Raw genomic sequence first — 20,763 nt, forward strand, 5'->3', positions numbered from 1 at the left:
TCCCAATCAGAGGCAGCTGTTTATCGTTGTGTCTGATTGGGGATGTTATTTAGGTTGCCATTTTCCATGCTGGTTTTGTGGGTTATTGTCTATGTGTAGTTGCCTGTCAGCACTGGGTTTATATAGCGTCTCGTTTGTTTGTTTGTTTAGTGTTCATCCTTTAATAAAGGAAGTATGTCTTCATATAGGGGCGGCAGGATAGCCCAGTGGTTAGAGCGTTGGACTAGTAACCGTAAGGTTGCGAGTTCAAACCCCCGAGCTGACAAGGTACAAATCTGTCGTTCTGCCCCTGAACAGGCAGTTAACCCACTGTTCCCAGGCCGTCGTTGAAAATAAGAATTTGTTCTTAACTGACTTTCCTGGTTAAATAAAGGTAAAATAAAAAATAAATAAAAAATAAAAAAATATCACGCTTGGTCTCATCAATACGACGAACGTAACATAACCCAAAAAGTTGAACCTGCGATAGAAAATAAAGTAAAAACATTGCAAACAATTTCAGTAGCCTAAAATGGATCTTTTCTGGTTCCTCCCAATTGGTTAAGTGAACAATAGACAATTGATGGCATTTATTGCAGTCGAGCAAGTTAAGCCTGTTCAGAGATTTATTTTACTGATAAGAAACAACATACAAAGAATTCCACTACTGTCAGATTCCCTTTGTGTACTTGGTTGATACTTGTTTGAGCACAGGACAGGTAACTGATGTATCTACAGTGCATTCGGTAAGTATTCAGACCCCTTGACTTTTTTCCACATTTTGTTACATTACAGCCTTATTCTAAAATTAACGAAATAACGATTTTTCCACACCATAATGATGAAGCGAAAACAGGTTTTTAGACATTTTTAGCAAATGTATCAAAACAGAAATACCTTATTTACAAAAATGTACTTTATTTATGCTCAGGTGCATCCTGTTTCCATTGATCATCCTTGAGATGTTTCTACAACTTGATTGGAGTCCAACTGTGGTAAATTCAATTGATTTGGCATGATTTGGAAAGGCACCCACCTGTCTATATAAGGTCCCACAGTTGACAGTGTATGTCAGAGCAAAAACCAATCCATGAGGTCAAAGTTTTCATAACTGTGACCTTAATTGCCTGCAAGCTGTTTAAACGTCTTAACGACGGTTCCACAGGTGCATGTTCATTAAAAAAACCTCTCTAGGTTTCTTCCTAGGTTTTGGCCTTTCTAGGGAGTTTTTCCTAGCCACCGTGCTTCTACACCTGCATTGCTTGCTGTTTGGGGTTTTAGGCTGGGTTTCTGTACAGCACTTTGAGATATCAGCTGATGTAAGAGGGGCTATATAAATACATTTGATTTGATTTGTTTAAACCCTTTACAATGAAGATCTGTGAAGTTATTTGGATTTTTCTAATTATATTTTGAAAGAGGGTCCTGAAAAAAGGGATGTTTCTTTTTTTGCTGAGTTTAGTAACCTAAATATGCTGCTGATATGCTGTCAAGAGAGGGAGAGAGAGAGAGAGAGAGAGAGAGAGAAAGAAAGAGAGAGAGAGACAGAGAGAGAAAGAGAGAGAGAGAGAGAGAGAGAGAGAGAGAGAGAGAGAGAGAAAGAGACAGAGAAAGAAAGAAAGAGAGAGAGAGACAGAGAGACAGAGACAGAGAGAGAGACAGAGAGAGAGAGAGAGAGAGACAGAGAGAGAGAGAGAGAGACAGAGAGAGACAGAGAGAGAGAGAGACAGAGAGACAGAGAGAGAGAGAGAGAGAGACAGAGAGAGAGAGAGAGAGAGAGAGAGAGAGAGAGAGAGAGAGAAAGAAAGAAAGAAAGAAAGAGAGAGAGACAGAGAGGGAGAGAGACAGAGAGGAGAAAGAGAAGAAAGAGAGAGACAGAGAGAGAGACAGAGAGAGAGACAGAGAGAGAGAGAGAGAGAGAGACAGAGAGAGACAGAGAGACACACAGAGAGAGAGAGAGAGAGACACAGAGAGAGAGAGAGAGAGAGAGAGAGAGAGACAGAGAGAGACAGAGAGAGAGAGAGAGAGAGAGAGAGAGAGACAGAGACAGAGACAGAGACAGAGACAGAGACAGAGAGAGAGAGAGGCCTTTGTGTATACCTCACTTGCCCCTTGAATTGAATTGAGAGAGGAGAATAGAGCTATAATCATGACCAGATGATAGACGATAACACTGTAAACACGACAACTTACTTCTCCTTGCACTTTTCCAGAGCTTCATCTGCTATCTGCTTCAGGTTGATCCATTTCTCCCCTCTGTGTACACCATCTGGAGCGAGAGGTAGGGAGGGAGAGGGGGGAGAGAGAAAGAGAGAGAAAAAGGGAGAGAGAGGGGGGAGGGAGAGAGAGAGGGGGAGAGAGAGGGGGGGAGATAGAGGGGGAAGAGAGAGATAAAGAGAGAGAGGGGGAAGAGGGGGAGAGAAAGAGGGGGGGAAGAGAGAGAGAGGGGGGAGAGAGATAGAGAGGGGGAGGAGAGAGAGAGAGAGAGAGAGAGAGAGAGAGAGAGAGAGAGAGAGAGAGAGGGGGGGGGGGGAGAGAGAGAGAAATAGGGGAAGGAGGGGAGAGACCCAAGCCAACATGTAATTACTTTACAACTTCTGATAACAGATGACACTGACCACACCAGGATATTGCCTAGCAAGAGTCTAAAGTCCACATTTGATTGGCCGGTAGCCACCTCGTACTGAATGGTGTCATTTTATTGGGCCGGTAGCCACGTCATACTGAATGGTGTCATTTTATTGGCCATTAGCCACGTCATACTGAATGGTGTCATTTTATTGGCCATTAGCCACGTCATACTGAATGGTGTCATTTTATTGGCCATTAGCCACGTCATACTGAATGGTGTCATTTTATTGGGCCGGTAGCCACGTCATACTGAATGGTGTCATTTTATTGGGCCGGTAGCCACGTCATACTGAATGGGGTCATTTTATTGGGCATTAGCCACGTCATACTGAATGGTGTCATTTTATTGGCCATTTGCCACGTCATACTGAATGGGGTAATTTTATTGGGCATTAGCCACGTCATACTGAATGGTGTCATTTTATTGGCCATTAGCCACGTCATACTGAATGGGGTCATTTTATTGGGCATTAGCCACGTCATACTGAATGGGGTCATTTTATTGGGCATTAGCCACGTCATACTGAATGGGGTCATTTTATTGGCCATTTGCCACGTCATACTGAATGGGGTAATTTTATTGGGCATTAGCCACGTCATACTGAATGGTGTCATTTATTGGGCATTAGCCACGTCATACTGAATGGTGTCATTTTATTGGCCATTTGCCACGTCATACTGAATGGGGTAATTTTATTGGGCATTAGCCACGTCATACTGAATGGTGTCATTTTATTGGCCATTAGCCACGTCATACTGAATGGTGTCATTTTATTGGCCATTAGCCACGTCATACTGAATGGTGTCATTTTATTGGGCCATTAGCCACGTCATACTGAATGGTGTCATTTTATTGGCCATTAGCCACGTCATACTGAATGGTGTCATTTTATTGGCCATTAGCCACGTCATACTGAATGGTGTCATTTTATTGGCCATTAGCCACGTCATACTGAATGGGGTCATTTTATTGGGCATTAGCCACGTCATACTGAATGGGGTCATTTTATTGGGCATTTGCCACGTCATACTGAATGGGGTCATTTTATTGGCCATTTGCCACGTCATACTGAATGGTGTCATTTTATTGGCCATTTGCCACGTCATACTGAATGGGGTCATTTTATTGGGCATTAGCCACGTCATACTGAATGGTGTCATTTTATTGGCCATTTGCCACGTCATACTGAATGGGGTAATTTTATTGGGCATTAGCCACGTCATACTGAATGGTGTCATTTTATTGGCCATTAGCCACGTCATACTGAATGGGGTCATTTTATTGGGCATTAGCCACGTCATACTGAATGGGGTCATTTTATTGGGCATTTGCCACGTCATACTGAATGGGGTCATTTTATTGGCCATTTGCCACGTCATACTGAATGGTGTCATTTTATTGGCCATTTGCCACGTCATACTGAATGGGGTCATTTTATTGGGCATTAGCCACGTCATACTGAATGGTGTCATTTTATTGGCCATTTGCCACGTCATACTGAATGGGGTAATTTTATTGGCCATTAGCCACGTCATACTGAATGGTGTCATTTTATTGGCCATTAGCCACGTCATACTGAATGGTGTCATTTTATTGGGCCGGTAGCCACGTCATACTGAATGGTGTCATTTTATTGGGCATTAGCCACGTCATACTGAATGGTGTCATTTTATTGGCCATTAGCCACGTCATACTGAATGGTGTCATTTTATTGGCCATTAGCCACGTCATACTGAATGGTGTCATTTTATTGGCCATTAGCCACGTCATACTGAATGGTGTCATTTTATTGGCCATTTGCCACGTCATACTGAATGGGGTCATTTTATTGGGCATTAGCCACGTCATACTGAATGGGGTCATTTTATTGGCCATTTGCCACGTCATACTGAATGGGGTCATTTTATTGGGCATTAGCCACGTCATACTGAATGGGGTCATTTTATTGGCCATTTGCCACGTCATACTGAATGGTGTCATTTTATTGGCCATTTGCCACGTCATACTGAATGGTGTCATTTTATTGGCCATTTGCCACGTCATACTGAATGGTGTCATTTTATTGGCCATTTGCCACGTCATACTGAATGGGGTCATTTTATTGGGCATTAGCCACGTCATACTGAATGGTGTCATTTTATTGGCCATTTGCCACGTCATACTGAATGGGGTCATTTTATTGGGCATTAGCCACGTCATACTGAATGGGGTCATTTTATTGGCCATTTGCCACGTCATACTGAATGGTGTCATTTTATTGGCCATTTGCCACGTCATACTGAATGGGGTCATTTTATTGGGCATTAGCCACGTCATACTGAATGGTGTCATTTTATTGGCCATTTGCCACGTCATACTGAATGGGGTAATTTTATTGGGCATTAGCCACGTCATACTGAATGGTGTCATTTTATTGGCCATTAGCCACGTCATACTGAATGGGGTCATTTTATTGGGCATTAGCCACGTCATACTGAATGGGGTCATTTTATTGGGCATTAGCCACGTCATACTGAATGGGGTCATTTTATTGGCCATTTGCCACGTCATACTGAATGGGGTAATTTTATTGGGCATTAGCCACGTCATACTGAATGGTGTCATTTTATTGGGCATTAGCCACGTCATACTGAATGGTGTCATTTTATTGGCCATTTGCCACGTCATACTGAATGGGGTAATTTTATTGGGCATTAGCCACGTCATACTGAATGGTGTCATTTTATTGGCCATTAGCCACGTCATACTGAATGGGGTCATTTTATTGGGCATTAGCCACGTCATACTGAATGGGGTCATTTTATTGGGCATTTGCCACGTCATACTGAATGGGGTCATTTTATTGGCCATTTGCCACGTCATACTGAATGGTGTCATTTTATTGGCCATTTGCCACGTCATACTGAATGGGGTCATTTTATTGGGCATTAGCCACGTCATACTGAATGGTGTCATTTTATTGGCCATTTGCCACGTCATACTGAATGGGGTAATTTTATTGGGCATTAGCCACGTCATACTGAATGGTGTCATTTTATTGGCCATTAGCCACGTCATACTGAATGGGGTCATTTTATTGGGCATTAGCCACGTCATACTGAATGGGGTCATTTTATTGGGCATTTGCCACGTCATACTGAATGGGGTCATTTTATTGGCCATTTGCCACGTCATACTGAATGGTGTCATTTTATTGGCCATTTGCCACGTCATACTGAATGGGGTCATTTTATTGGGCATTAGCCACGTCATACTGAATGGTGTCATTTTATTGGCCATTTGCCACGTCATACTGAATGGGGTAATTTTATTGGGCATTAGCCACGTCATACTGAATGGTGTCATTTTATTGGCCATTAGCCACGTCATACTGAATGGGGTCATTTTATTGGGCATTAGCCACGTCATACTGAATGGGGTCATTTTATTGGGCATTAGCCACGTCATACTGAATGGGGTCATTTTATTGGCCATTTGCCACGTCATACTGAATGGGGTAATTTTATTGGGCATTAGCCACGTCATACTGAATGGTGTCATTTTATTGGGCATTAGCCACGTCATACTGAATGGTGTCATTTTATTGGCCATTTGCCACGTCATACTGAATGGGGTAATTTTATTGGGCATTAGCCACGTCATACTGAATGGTGTCATTTTATTGGCCATTAGCCACGTCATACTGAATGGGGTCATTTTATTGGGCATTAGCCACGTCATACTGAATGGGGTCATTTTATTGGGCATTTGCCACGTCATACTGAATGGGGTCATTTTATTGGCCATTTGCCACGTCATACTGAATGGTGTCATTTTATTGGCCATTTGCCACGTCATACTGAATGGGGTCATTTTATTGGGCATTAGCCACGTCATACTGAATGGTGTCATTTTATTGGCCATTTGCCACGTCATACTGAATGGGGTAATTTTATTGGGCATTAGCCACGTCATACTGAATGGTGTCATTTTATTGGCCATTAGCCACGTCATACTGAATGGGGTCATTTTATTGGGCATTTGCCACGTCATACTGAATGGGGTCATTTTATTGGGCATTAGCCACGTCATACTGAATGGGGTCATTTTATTGGGCATTTGCCACGTCATACTGAATGGGGTAATTTTATTGGGCATTAGCCACGTCATACTGAATGGTGTCATTTTATTGGGCATTAGCCACGTCATACTGAATGGTGTCATTTTATTGGGCATTAGCCACGTCATACTGAATGGGGTCATTTTATTGGGCATTAGCCACGTCATACTGAATGGTGTCATTTTATTGGCCATTTGCCACGTCATACTGAATGGGGTAATTTTATTGGGCATTAGCCACGTCATACTGAATGGTGTCATTTTATTTAGCCACGTCATACTGAATGGGGTCATTTTATTGGGCATTAGCCACGTCATACTGAATGGGGTCATTTTATTGGGCATTTAGCCACGTCATACTGAATGGGGTCATTTTATTGGCCATTTGCCACGTCATACTGAATGGGGTAATTTTATTGGGCATTTGCCACGTCATACTGAATGGGGTAATTTTATTGGGCATTAGCCACGTCATACTGAATGGGGTCATTTTATTGGGCCGGTAGCCACACTATCTTACCTGCAGTCACCAGGATACTGCACTGGGAATCCAGGATCCTCTCACACAGAGACTCAGAGGAGAAGCCTGCAAACTACACACACACACACACACACACACACACACACACACACACACACACACACACACACACACACACACACACACACACACACACACACACACACACACACACACACACACACACACCACAGCAGGTCAGCTCAGTGAGGTTTTATAATAGACCAGGAAGCCAACATGTATGAGTCCTTTAACAGAACATTGTGATTGATAGTTATTGTTCATACCCTTGATATAATTTTTTTTTTTTTTAAGTATCTGATGTTGCTGGCTAGTTTCTCAATCTGTTTTAGTCAATTCCTCAGTAAAAACTGTAGTTAAAGGAGTTGGCTAGAGTCTATATTATTCTGGGACCAGGTTGGTGGGGGGGCTGATCCTCTACAAACTGGCACTTGTGTAGGGGACAAGGTTGATAGTTCACAGGGGCAGAGAGATACTCAGCTTGGCATTTTAAATCTGTCATACATAACTTCCGCTGAGATTATTCAGAGTACTCAATTTATAGTAAATTGTTTCAGGACTCAATGGACTCTGGATCGATACCTTTACTGGTGCTAAGCAGAAGGGTTTTACAAAACTACTTATATCTAGAATGTGTCAAATCCAAACTAAATGAGACAAAGCAATACAGCCAGGATATAGAACAGAATGCCCCAGGATAGAGAACAGGATACCCCAGGATAAGAGAACAGGATACCCAGGATAGAGAACAGGATACCCAGGATGGAGCCAGGATACCCCAGGATGGAGCCAGGATACCCCAGGATGGAGCCAGGATACCCCAGGATAGAGCCAGGATACCCCAGGATAGAGAACAGGATACCCCAGGATGGAGCCAGGATACCCCAGGATGGAGCCAGGATACCCCAGGATAGAGCCAGGATACCCCAGGATAGAGAACAGGATACCCCAGGATGGAGCCAGGATACCCCAGGATAGAGAACAGGATACCCCAGGATAGAGAACAGGATACCCCAGGATAGAGAAAAGGATACCCCAGGATGGAGCCAGGATACCCCAGAATGGAGACAGGATACCCCAGGATAGAGAACAGGATACCCCAGGATAGAGAAAAGGATACCCCAGGATGGAGCCAGGATACCCCAGGATGGAGCCAGGATACCCCAGGATAGAGAACAGGATACCCCAGGATATAGAACAGGATACCCCAGGATGGAGCCAGGATACCCCAGGATGGAGCCAGGATACCCCAGGATAGAGAACAGGATACCCCAGGATGGAGCCAGGATACCCCAGGATAGAGAACAGGATACCCCAGGATGGAGCCAGGATACCCCAGGATAGAGAACAGGATACCCCAGGATAGAGAACAGGATACCCCAGGATGGAGCCAGGATACCCCAGGATAGAGAACAGGATACCCCAGGATGGAGCCAGGATACCCCAGGATAGAGAACAGGATACCCCAGGATAGAGAACAGGATACCCCAGGATAGAGAACAGGATACCCAGGATAGAGAACAGGATACCCCAGGATAGAGAACAGGATACCCAGGATAGAGAACAGGATACCCAGGATGCCCCAGGATAGAGAACAGGATACCCCAGGATAGAGAAAAGGATACCCCAGGATATAGAACAGGATACCCCAGGATATAGAACAGGATACCCCAGGATGGAGCCAGGATACCCCAGGAAGGAGCCAGGATACCCCAGGATACCCCAGGATAGAGAACAGGATACCCCAGGATAGAGAACAGGATACCCCAGGTTAGAGAACAGGATACCCCAGGATAGAGAACAGGATGCCCCAGGATAGAGCCAGGATACCCCAGGATAGAGAACAGGATACCCCAGGATAGAGAACAGGATGCCCCAGGATAGAGCCAGGATACCCCAGGATAGAGAACAGGATACCCCAGGATAGAAAACAGGATGCCCCAGGATAGAGCCAGGATACCCCAGGATAGAGAACAGGATACCCCAGGATGGAGCCAGGATACCCCAGGATACCCCAGGATAGAGAACAGGATGCCCCAGGATAGAGAACAGGATGCCCCAGGATAGAGAACAGGATACCCCAGGATAGAGAACAGGATGCCCCAGGATAGAGCCAGGATAACCCAGGATAGAGAACAGGATGCCCCAGGATAGAGAACAGGATACCCCAGGATAGAGCCAGGATAGAGCCAGGATAGAGCCAGGATAGAGCCAGGATACCCCAGGATAGAGCCAGGATAGCCAGGATAGAGCCAGGATAGAGCCAGGATACCCCAGGATAGAGCCAGGATAGTGCCAGGATACCCCAGGATAGAGCCAGGATACCACAGGATACCCCAGGATACCCCGGATAGAGCCAGGATACCCCAGGATAGAGCCAGGATACCCAGGATAGAGCCAGGATAGAGCCAGGATACCCCAGGATAGAGCCAGGATACCCCAGGATAGAGCCAGGATAGTGCCAGGATACCCCAAGATAGAGACAGGATACCACAGGATACCCCAGGATACCCCCGGATAGAGCCAGGATACCCCAGGATAGAGAACAGGATACCCCAGGATAGAGAACAGGATACCCCAGGATAGAGAAAAGGATACCCCAGGATGGAGCCAGGATACCCCAGGATGGAGACAGGATACCCCAGGATAGAGAACAGGATACCCCAGGATAGAGAAAATGATACCCCAGGATGGAGCCAGGATACCCCAGGATGGAGCCAGGATACCCCAGGATGGAGCCAGGATACCCCAGGATAGAGAACAGGATACCCCAGGATATAGAACAGGATACCCCAGGATGGAGCCAGGATACCCCAGGATGGAGCCAGGATACCCCAGGATAGAGAACAGGATACCCCAGGATGGAGCCAGGATACCCCAGGATAGAGAACAGGATACCCCAGGATGGAGCCAGGATACCCCAGGATAGAGAACAGGATACCCCAGGATAGAGAACAGGATACCCCAGGATGGAGCCAGGATACCCCAGGATAGAGAACAGGATACCCCAGGATGGAGCCAGGATACCCCAGGATAGAGAACAGGATACCCCAGGATAGAGAACAGGATACCCCAGGATAGAGAACAGGATACCCAGGATAGAGAACAGGATACCCCAGGATAGAGAACAGGATACCCAGGATAGAGAACAGGATACCCAGGATGCCCCAGGATAGAGAACAGGATACCCCAGGATAGAGAAAAGGATACCCCAGGATATAGAACAGGATACCCCAGGATATAGAACAGGATACCCCAGGATGGAGCCAGGATACCCCAGGATGGAGCCAGGATACCCCAGGATACCCCAGGATAGAGAACAGGATGCCCCAGGATAGAGAACAGGATACCCCAGGATAGAGAACAGGATACCCCAGGATAGAGAACAGGATGCCCCAGGATAGAGCCAGGATACCCCAGGATAGAGAACAGGATACCCCAGGATAGAGAACAGGATGCCCCAGGATAGAGCCAGGATACCCCAGGATAGAGAACAGGATACCCCAGGATAGAAAACAGGATGCCCCAGGATAGAGCCAGGATACCCCCAGGATAGAGAACAGGATACCCCAGGATGGAGCCAGGATACCCCAGGATACCCCAGGATAGAGAACAGGATGCCCCAGGATAGAGAACAGGATGCCCCAGGATAGAGAACAGGATACCCCAGGATAGAGAACAGGATGCCCCAGGATAGAGCCAGGATAACCCAGGATAGAGAACAGGATGCCCCAGGATAGAGAACAGGATACCCCAGGATAGAGCCAGGGTAGAGCCAGGATACCCCAGGATAGAGCCAGGATACCCCAGGATAGAGCCAGGATAGAGCCAGGATACCCCAGGATAGAGCCAGGATACCCCAGGATAGAGCCAGGATAGTGCCAGGATACCCCAGGATAGAGCCAGGATACCACAGGATACCCCAGGATACCCCCGGATAGAGCCAGGATACCCCAGGACGGAGCCAGGATAGAGCCAGGATACCCAGGATAGAGCCAGGATAGAGCCAGGATACCCCAGGATAGAGCCAGGATACCCCAGGATAGAGCCAGGATAGTGCCAGGATACCCCAGGATAGAGACAGGATACCACAGGATACCCCAGGATACCCCCGGATAGAGCCAGGATACCCCAGGACGGAGCCAGGATAGAGCCAGGATACCCAGGATAGAGCCAGGATAGAGCCAGGATACCCCAGGATAGAGCCAGGATAGAGCCAGGATACCGCAGGATAGAGCCCGGATAGAGCCAGGATACCCCAGGATAGAGCCAGGATAGTGCCAGGATACCCCAGGATAGAGCCAGGATACCACAGGATACCCCAGGATACCCCCGGATAGAGCCAGGATACCCCAGGACGGAGCCAGGATAGAGCCAGGATACCCAGGATAGAGCCAGGATAGAGCCAGGATACCCCAGGATAGAGCCAGGATAGAGCCAGGATACCCCAGGATAGAGCCAGGATAGAGCCAGGATACCCCAGGATAGAGCCAGGATAGAGCCAGGATACCCCAGGATAGAGCCAGGATAGAGCCAGGATACCCCAGGATAGAGCCAGGATACCCCAGAATAGAGCCAGGGTATAGCCAGGATACCCCAGGATAGAGCCAGGATACCCCAGAATAGAGCCAGGGTATAGCCAGGATACCCAGGATAGAGCCAGGATACCCCAGGATAGAGCCAGGATACCCCAGGATAGAGCCAGGATAGTGCCAGGATACCCCAGGATAGAGCCAGGATACCCCAGGATACCCCCGGATAGAGCCAGGATACCCCAGGATGGAGCCAGGATAGAGCCAGGATACCCCAGGATAGAGCCAGGATAGAGCCAGGATACCCCAGGATAGAGCCAGGATACCCCAGGATAGAGCCAGGATACCCCAGGATAGAGCCAGGATAGAGCCAGGATACCCCAGGATAGAGAGCAGGATACCCCAGGATATAGAACAGGATACCCCAGGATACCCCAGGATACCCCAGGATACCCCAGGATAGAGCCAGGATAGAGCCAGGATATAGGACAGGATACCCCAGGATACCCCAGGATAGAGCCAGGATACCCCAGGATATAGGACAGGATACCCCAGGATACCCCAGGATAGAGCCAGGATACCCCAGGATAGAGAGCAGGATACCCCAGGATAGAGCCAGGATAGAGCCAGGATACCCCAGGATAGAGCCAGGATACCCCAGGATAGAGCCAGGATAGTGCCAGGATACCCCAGGATAGAGCCAGGTTACCCCAGGATACCCCAGGATACCCCGGATAGAGCCAGGATACCCCAGGATAGAGCCAGGATAGAGCCAGGATACCCCAGGATAGAGCCAGGATAGAGCCAGGATACCCCAGGATAGAGCCAGGATAGAGCCAGGATACCCCAGGATAGAGCCAGGATACCCCAGAATAGAGCCAGGGTAGAGCCAGGATACCCCAGGATAGAGCCAGGATACCCCAGGATAGAGCCAGGATACCCCAGGATAGAGCCAGGATAGAGCCAGGATACCCCAGGATAGAGCCAGGATACCCCAGGATAGAGAGCAGGATACCCCAGGATATAGAACAGGATACCCCAGGATACCCCAGGATACCCCAGGATAGAGCCAGGATACCCCAGGATAGAGAGCAGGATACCCCAGGATATAGGACAGGATACCCCAGGATACCCCAGGATAGAGCCAGGATAGAGCCAGGATAGAGCCAGGATACCCCAGGATAGAGAGCAGGATACCCCAGGATACCCCAGGATAGAGCCAGGATAGAGCCAGGATAGAGCCAGGATAGAGCCAGGATACCCCAGGATAGAGAGCAGGATACCCCAGGATATAGGACAGGATACCGCAGGATACCCCAGGATAGAGCCAGGATACCCCAGGATAGAGGTACTGACACTGCAATAACCAAACTATCTCTGTAATTTAAATGTAATGTCACGTTCATGAAACTTTAAACAAAGTATCATAAAACAATGATCCAACAGAAATGCAGTCACTATATTTCAGCGGGCCAAAAACAGCCCCTGCATGCATAATAAAAATGTACCTTGGGACGACCCAGATGTGGGGTATTTATGAATCCAGACACTGCAGCGCTATACACACACTATAACCTTTTCATGAGTCTCAAGGTTACGACTGAAATCCTGTCTGGCTCGGCAGGCTAGTGAAATTATTGTATGCTTACTATATCGCTGGCCCAAATCCCATGCTGACAGTTATAGTGTGCTTGGCCCATATTTAAACCCACCCTGGGCTGGAGAAGGACTGGCCTGGTTTGTCTGTTTAAACCCACCCTGGGCTGGAGAAGGACTAGCCTGGTTTGTCTGTTTAAACCCACCCTGGGCTGGAGAAGGACTAGCCTGGTTTGTCTGTTTAAACCCACCCTGGGCTGGAGAAGGACTAGCCTGGTTTGTCTGTTTAAACCCACCCTGGGCTACATAGTGAACCATAATGGCACCCTATTCCCTACATAGTGAACCATAATGGCACCCTATTCCCTACATAGTGAACCATAATGGAACCCTATTCCCTACATAGTGAACCATAATGGAACCCTATTCCCTACATAGTGAACCATAATGGAACCCTATTCCCTACATAGTGAACCATAATGGAACCCTATTCCCTACATAGTGAACCATAATGGCACCCTATTCCCTACATAGTGAACCATAATGGAACCCTATTCCCTACATAGTGAACCATAATGGCACCCTATTCCCTACATAGTGAACCATAATGGAACCCTATTCCCTACATAGTGAACCATAATGAAACCCTATTCCCTACATAGTGAACCATAATGGCACCCTATTCCCTACATAGTGAACCATAATGGAACCCTATTCCCTACATAGTGAACCATAATGGCACCCTATTCCCTACATAGTGAACCATAATGGCACCCTATTCCCTACATAGTGAACCATAATGGCACCCTATTCCCTACATAGTGAACCATAATGGAACCCTATTCCCTACATAGTGAACCATAATGAAACCCTATTCCCTACATAGTGAACCACAATGGAACCCTATTCCCTACATAGTGAACCATAATGGCACCCTATTCCCTACATAGTGGACCATAATGGCACCCTATTCCCTACATAGTGAACCATAATGGCACCCTATTCCCTACATTGTGAACCATAATGGAACCCTATTCCCTACATAGTGAACCATAATGGTACCCTATTCCCTACATAGTGAACCATAATGGCACCCTATTCCCTACATAGTGAACCATAATGGAACCCTATTCCCTACATAGTGAACCATAATGGCACCCTATTCCCTACATAGTGAACCATAATGGCACCCTATTCCCTACATAGTGAACCATAATGGCACCCTATTCCCTACATAGTGAACCATAATGGCACCCTATTCCCTAAATAGTGAACCATAATGAAACCCTATTCCCTACATAGTGAACCACAATGGAACCCTATTCCCTACATAGTGAACCATAATGAAACCCTATTCCCTACATAGTGAACCACAATGGAACCCTATTCCTTACATAGTGAACCATAATGAAACCCTATTCCCTACATAGTGAACCACAATGGAACCCTATTCCCTACATAGTGAACCATAATGAAACCCTATTCCCTACATAGTGAACCATAATGAAACCCTATTCCCTACATAGTGAACCACAATGGAACCCTATTCCCTACATAGTGAACCATAATGAAACCCTATTCCCTACATAGTGAACCACAATGGAACCCTATTCCCTACATAGTGAACCATAATGAAACCCTATTCCCTACATAGTGAACCACAATGAAACCCTATTCCCTACATAGTGAACCACAATGGAACCCTATTAATCTTCATATAGAAATCTCTGGAAGATGCAAACATCTCTGTTGACGAGTCTACGGTTCGTAAAACACTTAACAAGAATGGTGTTCATGGAAGAAGCCACTGCTGTCCAAAAAAAACATTGCTGCACATCTGAAGTTTGCAAAAGAGCACCTGGATGTTCCACTAAAGTTGAAACTAAAGTTGAGTTGTTTGGAAGGAACACACAACACTATGTGTGGAGAAAAAAAGGCACAGCACACCAACATCAAAACCTCATCCCAACTGTAAAGTCTGGTGGAGGGAGCATCATGGGTTTGGGGCTGCTTTGCTGCCTCAGGGTCTGGACAGCTTGCTATTATCAACGGAAAAATGAATTCCCAAGTTCATCAAGACATTTTGCAGGAGAATGTAAGGCTGTCTGTCCGCCAATTGAAGCTCAACAGAAGTTAGGTGAGAGTCAGAGTGGTCCAGTCAGAGTCCTGACCTTCTGGAGTAGTCCAGTCAGAGTCCTGACCTCAACCTGAGTGGCCCAGTCAGAGTCCTGACCTCAACCTGAGTGGCCCAGTCAGAGTCCTGACCTCAACCTGAGTGGCCCAGTCAGAGTCCTGACCTTCTGGAGTGGCCCAGTAAGAGTCCTGACCTTCTGGAGTGGCCCAGTCAGAGTCCTGACCTTCTGGAGTGGCCCAGTCAGAGTCCTGACCTTCTAAACTGGTCCAGTCAGAAGCCTGACCTTCTGGAGTGGTCCAGTCAGAGTCCTGACCTTCTGGAGTGGCCCAGTCAGAGTCCTGACCTTCTGGAGTGGCCCAGTCAGTCCTGACCTTCTGGAGTGGCCCAGTCAGAGTCCTGACCTTCTGGAGTGGTCCAGTCAGAGTCCTGACCTTCTGGAGTGGCCCAGTCAGAGTCCCGACCTTCTGGAGTGGTCCAGTCAGAGTCCTGACCTTCTGGAGTGGCCCAGTCAGAGTCCTGACCTTCTGGAGTGGCCCAGTCAGAGTCCTGACCTTCTGGAGTGGTCCAGTCAGAGTCCTGGACTTCTGGAGTGGCCCAATCAGATTCCTGACCTTCTGGAGTGGCCCAGTCAGATTCCTGACCTTCTGGAGTGGCCCAGTCAGAGTCCTGACCTTCTGGAGTGGCCCAGTCAGAGTCCTGACCTCAACCTGAGTGGCCCAGTCAGTCCTGACCTTCTGAGTGGCCCAGTCAGAGTCCTGACCTCAACCTGAGTGGCCCAGTCAGAGTCCTGACCTCAACCTGAGTGGCCCAGTCAGAGTCCTGACCTTCTGGAGTGGTCCAGTCAGAGTCCTGACCTTCTGGAGTAGTCCAGTCAGAGTCCTGACCTTCTGGAGTGGCCCAGTCAGTCATATCCTTCTGGAGTGGCCCAGTCAGAGTCCTGACCTTCTGTAGTGGTCCAGTCAGAGTCCTGGCCTTCTGGAGTGGTCCAGTCAGAGTCCCGACCTTCTGGAGTGGTCCAGTCAGAGTCCCGACCTTCTGGAATGGTCCAGTCAGAGTCCTGACCTTCTGGAGTGGCCCAGTCAGAGTCCTGACCTTCTGGAGTGGCCCAGTCAGAGTCCTGACCTTCTGGAGTGGCCCAGTCAGAGTCCTGACCTTCTGGAGTGGTCCAGTCAGAGTCCTGTACTTCTGGAGTGGCCCAATCAGATTCCTGACCTTCTGGAGTGGCCCAGTCAGATTCCTGACCTTCTGGAGTGGCCCAGTCAGAGTCCTGACCTCAACCTGAGTGGCCCAGTCAGTCCTGACCTTCTGGAGTGGCCCAGTCAGAGTCCTGACCTCAACCTGAGTGGCCCAGTCAGAGTCCTGACCTCAACCTGAGTGGCCCAGTCAGAGTCCTGACCTCAACCTGAGTGGCCCAGTCAGAGTCCTGACCTCAACCTGAGTGGCCCAGTCAGAGTCCTGACCTCAACCTGAGTGGCCCAGTCAGAGTCCTGACCAACCTGGAGTGGCCCAGTCAGAGTCCTGACCTTCTGAGTGGTCCAGTCAGAGTCCTGACCTTCTGGAGTGGCCCAGTCAGAGTCCTGACCTTCTGGAGTGGTCCAGTCAGAGTCCTGGACTTCTGGAGTGGCCCAATCAGAGTCCTGCACTTCTGGAGTGGCCCAATCAGATTCCTGACCTAAAACACTGTGATTCTCTAGAACACTGTGATTCTCTCGAACACTGTGATTCTCTCGAACACTGTGATTCTCTCGAACACTGTGATTCTCTAGAACACTGTGATTCTCTAGAACACTGTGATTCTCTAGAACACTGTGATTCTCTCTAACACTGTGATTCTCTCTAACACTGTGATTCTCTCTAACACTGTGATTCTCTAGAACACTGTGATTCTCTCAAACACTGTGATTCTCTAGAACACTGTGATTCTCTAGAACACTGTGATTCTCTAGAACACTGTGATTCTCTCGAACACTGTGATTCTCTCGAACACTGTGATTCTCTCGAACACTGTGATTCTCTAGAACACTGTGATTCTCTAGAACACTGTGATTCTCTCTAACACTGTGATTCTCTCTAACACTGTGATTCTCTAACACTGTGATTCTCTAACACTGTGATTCTCTCTAACACTGTGATTCTCTAGAACACTGTGATTCTCTAGAACACTGTGATTCTCTAAAACACTGTGATTCTCTAGAACACTGTGATTCTCTAGAACACTGTGATTCTCTAGAACACTGTGATTCTCTCGAACACTGTGATTCTCTAGAACACTGTGATTCTCTCGAACACTGTGATTCTCTAGAACACTGTGATTCTCTCTAACACTGTGATTCTCTAGAACACTGTGATTCTCTAGAACACTGTGATTCTCTAGAAACTTGTGATTCTCTCTAACACCGTGAATCTCTCTAACACTGTGATTCTCTCTAACACTGTGATTCTCTAGAACACCGTGAATCTCTCTAACACTGTGATTCTCTCTAACACTGTGATTCTCTAGAACACTGTGATTCTCTCTAACACTGTGATTCTCTAGAACACTGTGATTCTCTCTAACACTGTGATTCTCTCTAACACTGTGATTCTCTAGAACACTGTGATTTTCTAGAACACTGTGATTCTCTAGAACACTGTGATTCTCTCAAACACTGTGATTCTCTAGAACACTGTGATTCTCTAGAACACTGTGATTCTCTCTAACACTGTGATTCTCTAGAACACCGTGAGTCTCTCTAACACTGTGATTCTCTAAAACACTGTGATTCTCTAGAACACTGTGATTCTCTAGAACACTGTGATTCTCTCGAACACTGTGATTCTCTAGAACACTGTGATTCTCTAGAACACTGTGATTCTCTAGAACACTGTGATTCTCTAGAACACTGTGATTCTCTCTAACACTGTGATTCTCTAGAACACCGTGAGTCTCTCTAACACTGTGATTCTCTAGAACACTGTGATTCTCTAGAAAGTTGTGATTCTCTCTAACACTGTGATTCTCTAGAACACTGTGATTCTCTCTAACACTGTGATTCTCTAGAAAACTGTGATTATCTAGAACACTGTGATTATCTAGAACACTGTGATTCTCTAGAACACTGTGATTATCTAGAACGCTGTGATTATCTAGAACACTGTGATTCTGTAGAAGCTTAACACTCACTGCCTTTTGATTTGACTTCCTGATAGACTCTGTGGCCAGTGTTTACAGAACAGTTGTCTGCTGATTTGACTTCCTGATAGACTCTGTGGCCAGTGTTTACAGAACAGTCGTCTGCTGATTTTGACTTCCTAGAGCAACCCTTAATGTCAATCCCTGCACTGACCACGATGGAGTGGACCGCTCCTATCCTGGTGCAGGCCAGCATGGTGTACACCAGCTCTGGAATCATAGGGAGGTAGATGGCCACCCTGTCTCCCTTCCTCACTCCTGTTAACACACACGCCAGAAGACAAAAAGGTGGAAGAAATATTATGGAATCTGAGTATCCAAAACTCATGTCAAATGGTGTGTGTGTGTCTTTGGCACTTATTACTGAACCCCCCGTCTTTGAAAGAGCCAGACGTTTTGGTCTTACCCATCTGCTTCAGAACATTGGCACACCTGCACACCTGCCCCAGCAGCTGACTGTAGGTGATGGCCATGTGGTGATCAGGTGAGTTCCCCTCCCTGGAGAACAGACATGAAACATTATTATGCAAATCATCCAAATAGGTTACTTCTGATTGGACCATTTAGTTCATACGGCATCTGTAACAGAAAGTGTTGTATCAGTGAGCTGACCTGAGATGCATGTGGGCTCATAGTCAGTTTGATACGGTCATTTCACCGATTTCCAGTCTTCACACTTACTTTTAGCAGACTCTCTTATCCAGAGCAACTAGGGTTAAGTGCCTTGCTCAAGGGCACATCAGCATTTTTTTCTCCTGGGTCGGGGATTTGGAACAAAGACCTGTCGGTTAGGCTACCTTACCCCCTATGTTAACACAATCAAAATATTGCAACACATTCTGTTGTTTCCAATCAGCAGACAGACAGACAGACAGACAGACAGACAGACAGACAGACAGACAGACAGACAGACATGATGAAGAGGACTGTAACACCTAACATGGCATGATGAAGAGGCTGACTGATGAAGAGGCTGACTGATGAAGAGGCTGACTGATGAAGAGGCTGACTGATGAAGAGGCTGACTGTAACACCTAACATGACATGATGAAGAGGCTGACTGATGAAGAGGCTGACTGTAACACCTAACATGGCATGATGAAGAGGACTGTAACACCTAACATGGCATGATGAAGAGGCTGACTGATGAAGAGGCTGACTGTAACACCTAACATGGCATGATGAAGAGGCTGACTGATGAAGAGGCTGACTGATGAAGAGGACTGTAACACCTAACATGACATGATGAAGAGGCTGACTGATGAAGAGGCTGACTGATGAAGAGGCTGACTGTAACACCTAACATGACATGATGAAGAGGCTGACTGATGAAGAGGCTGACTGTAACACCTAACATGGCATGATGAAGAGGCTGACTGATGAAGAGGCTGACTGATGAAGAGGCTGACTGATGAAGAGGCTGACTGTAACACCTAACATGGCATGATGAAGGGGCTGACTGATGAAGAGGCTGACTGATGAAGAGGCTGACTGTAACACCTAACATGACATGATGAAGAGGCTGACTGATGAAGAGGCTGACTGATGAAGAGGCTGACTGTAACACCTAACATGGCATGATGAAGAGGCTGCTGATGAAGAGGCTGACTGATGAAGAGGCTGACTGTAACACCTAACATGACATGATGAAGAGGCTGACTGATGAAGAGGCTGACTGATGAAGAGGACTGTAACACCTACCATGGCATGATGAAGGGGCTGACTGATGAAGAGGCTGACTGATGAAGAGGCTGACTGTAACACCTAACATGGCATGATGAAGGGGCTGACTGATGAAGAGGCTGACTGATGAAGAGGCTGACTGTAACACCTAACATGACATGATGAAGAGGCTGACTGATGAAGAGGCTGACTGTAACACCTAACATGGCATGATGAAGAGGCTGACTGATGAAGAGGCTGACTGATGAAGAGGCTGACTGTAACACCTAACATGGCATGATGAAGAGGCTGACTGATGAAGAGGCTGACTGATGAAGAGGCTGACTGTAACACCTAACATGACATGATGAAGAGGACTGTAACACCTAACATGACATGATGAAGAGGCTGACTGAT

At 47.0% G+C, this 20,763-nt stretch overlaps 1 protein-coding gene and 1 long non-coding RNA gene across 3 annotated transcripts in view; both read right to left on the reverse strand.

Moving 5' to 3' along the window:
* Nucleotides 1-20,763, reverse strand: part of LOC118376219 (acetyl-coenzyme A synthetase, cytoplasmic-like) — a 78,180-nt gene that overhangs the window by 50,762 nt on the left and 6,655 nt on the right. The window contains exons 3-6 of the mRNA XM_052462910.1: nucleotides 19,091-19,182; nucleotides 18,839-18,942; nucleotides 7,230-7,302; nucleotides 2,173-2,248 (exon numbers count right to left, since the gene is read on the reverse strand). Of these exons, the coding sequence (XP_052318870.1) occupies nucleotides 2,173-2,248; nucleotides 7,230-7,302; nucleotides 18,839-18,942; nucleotides 19,091-19,182 (345 nt within the window). The remainder of the gene's footprint in view (nucleotides 1-2,172; nucleotides 2,249-7,229; nucleotides 7,303-18,838; nucleotides 18,943-19,090; nucleotides 19,183-20,763) is intronic.
* LOC127907522 (uncharacterized) lies at nucleotides 15,569-16,996 on the reverse strand. 2 transcript variants are annotated; one of them, XR_008064719.1, is made up of 3 exons: nucleotides 16,815-16,996; nucleotides 16,397-16,454; nucleotides 15,569-16,063 (listed from the first exon to the last, which is right to left on the reverse strand). It is a non-coding gene; the product is annotated as an uncharacterized LOC127907522 (long non-coding RNA). The 2 variants fall into 2 exon arrangements; XR_008064720.1 differs by lacking the exon at nucleotides 16,815-16,996 and adding an exon at nucleotides 16,575-16,789 and having other exon boundaries at nucleotides 15,574-16,063.

The sequence above is a fragment of the Oncorhynchus keta genome, chromosome 15 (genome assembly GCF_023373465.1).
Source record: "Oncorhynchus keta strain PuntledgeMale-10-30-2019 chromosome 15, Oket_V2, whole genome shotgun sequence".
NCBI lineage: Eukaryota > Metazoa > Chordata > Actinopteri > Salmoniformes > Salmonidae > Oncorhynchus > Oncorhynchus keta.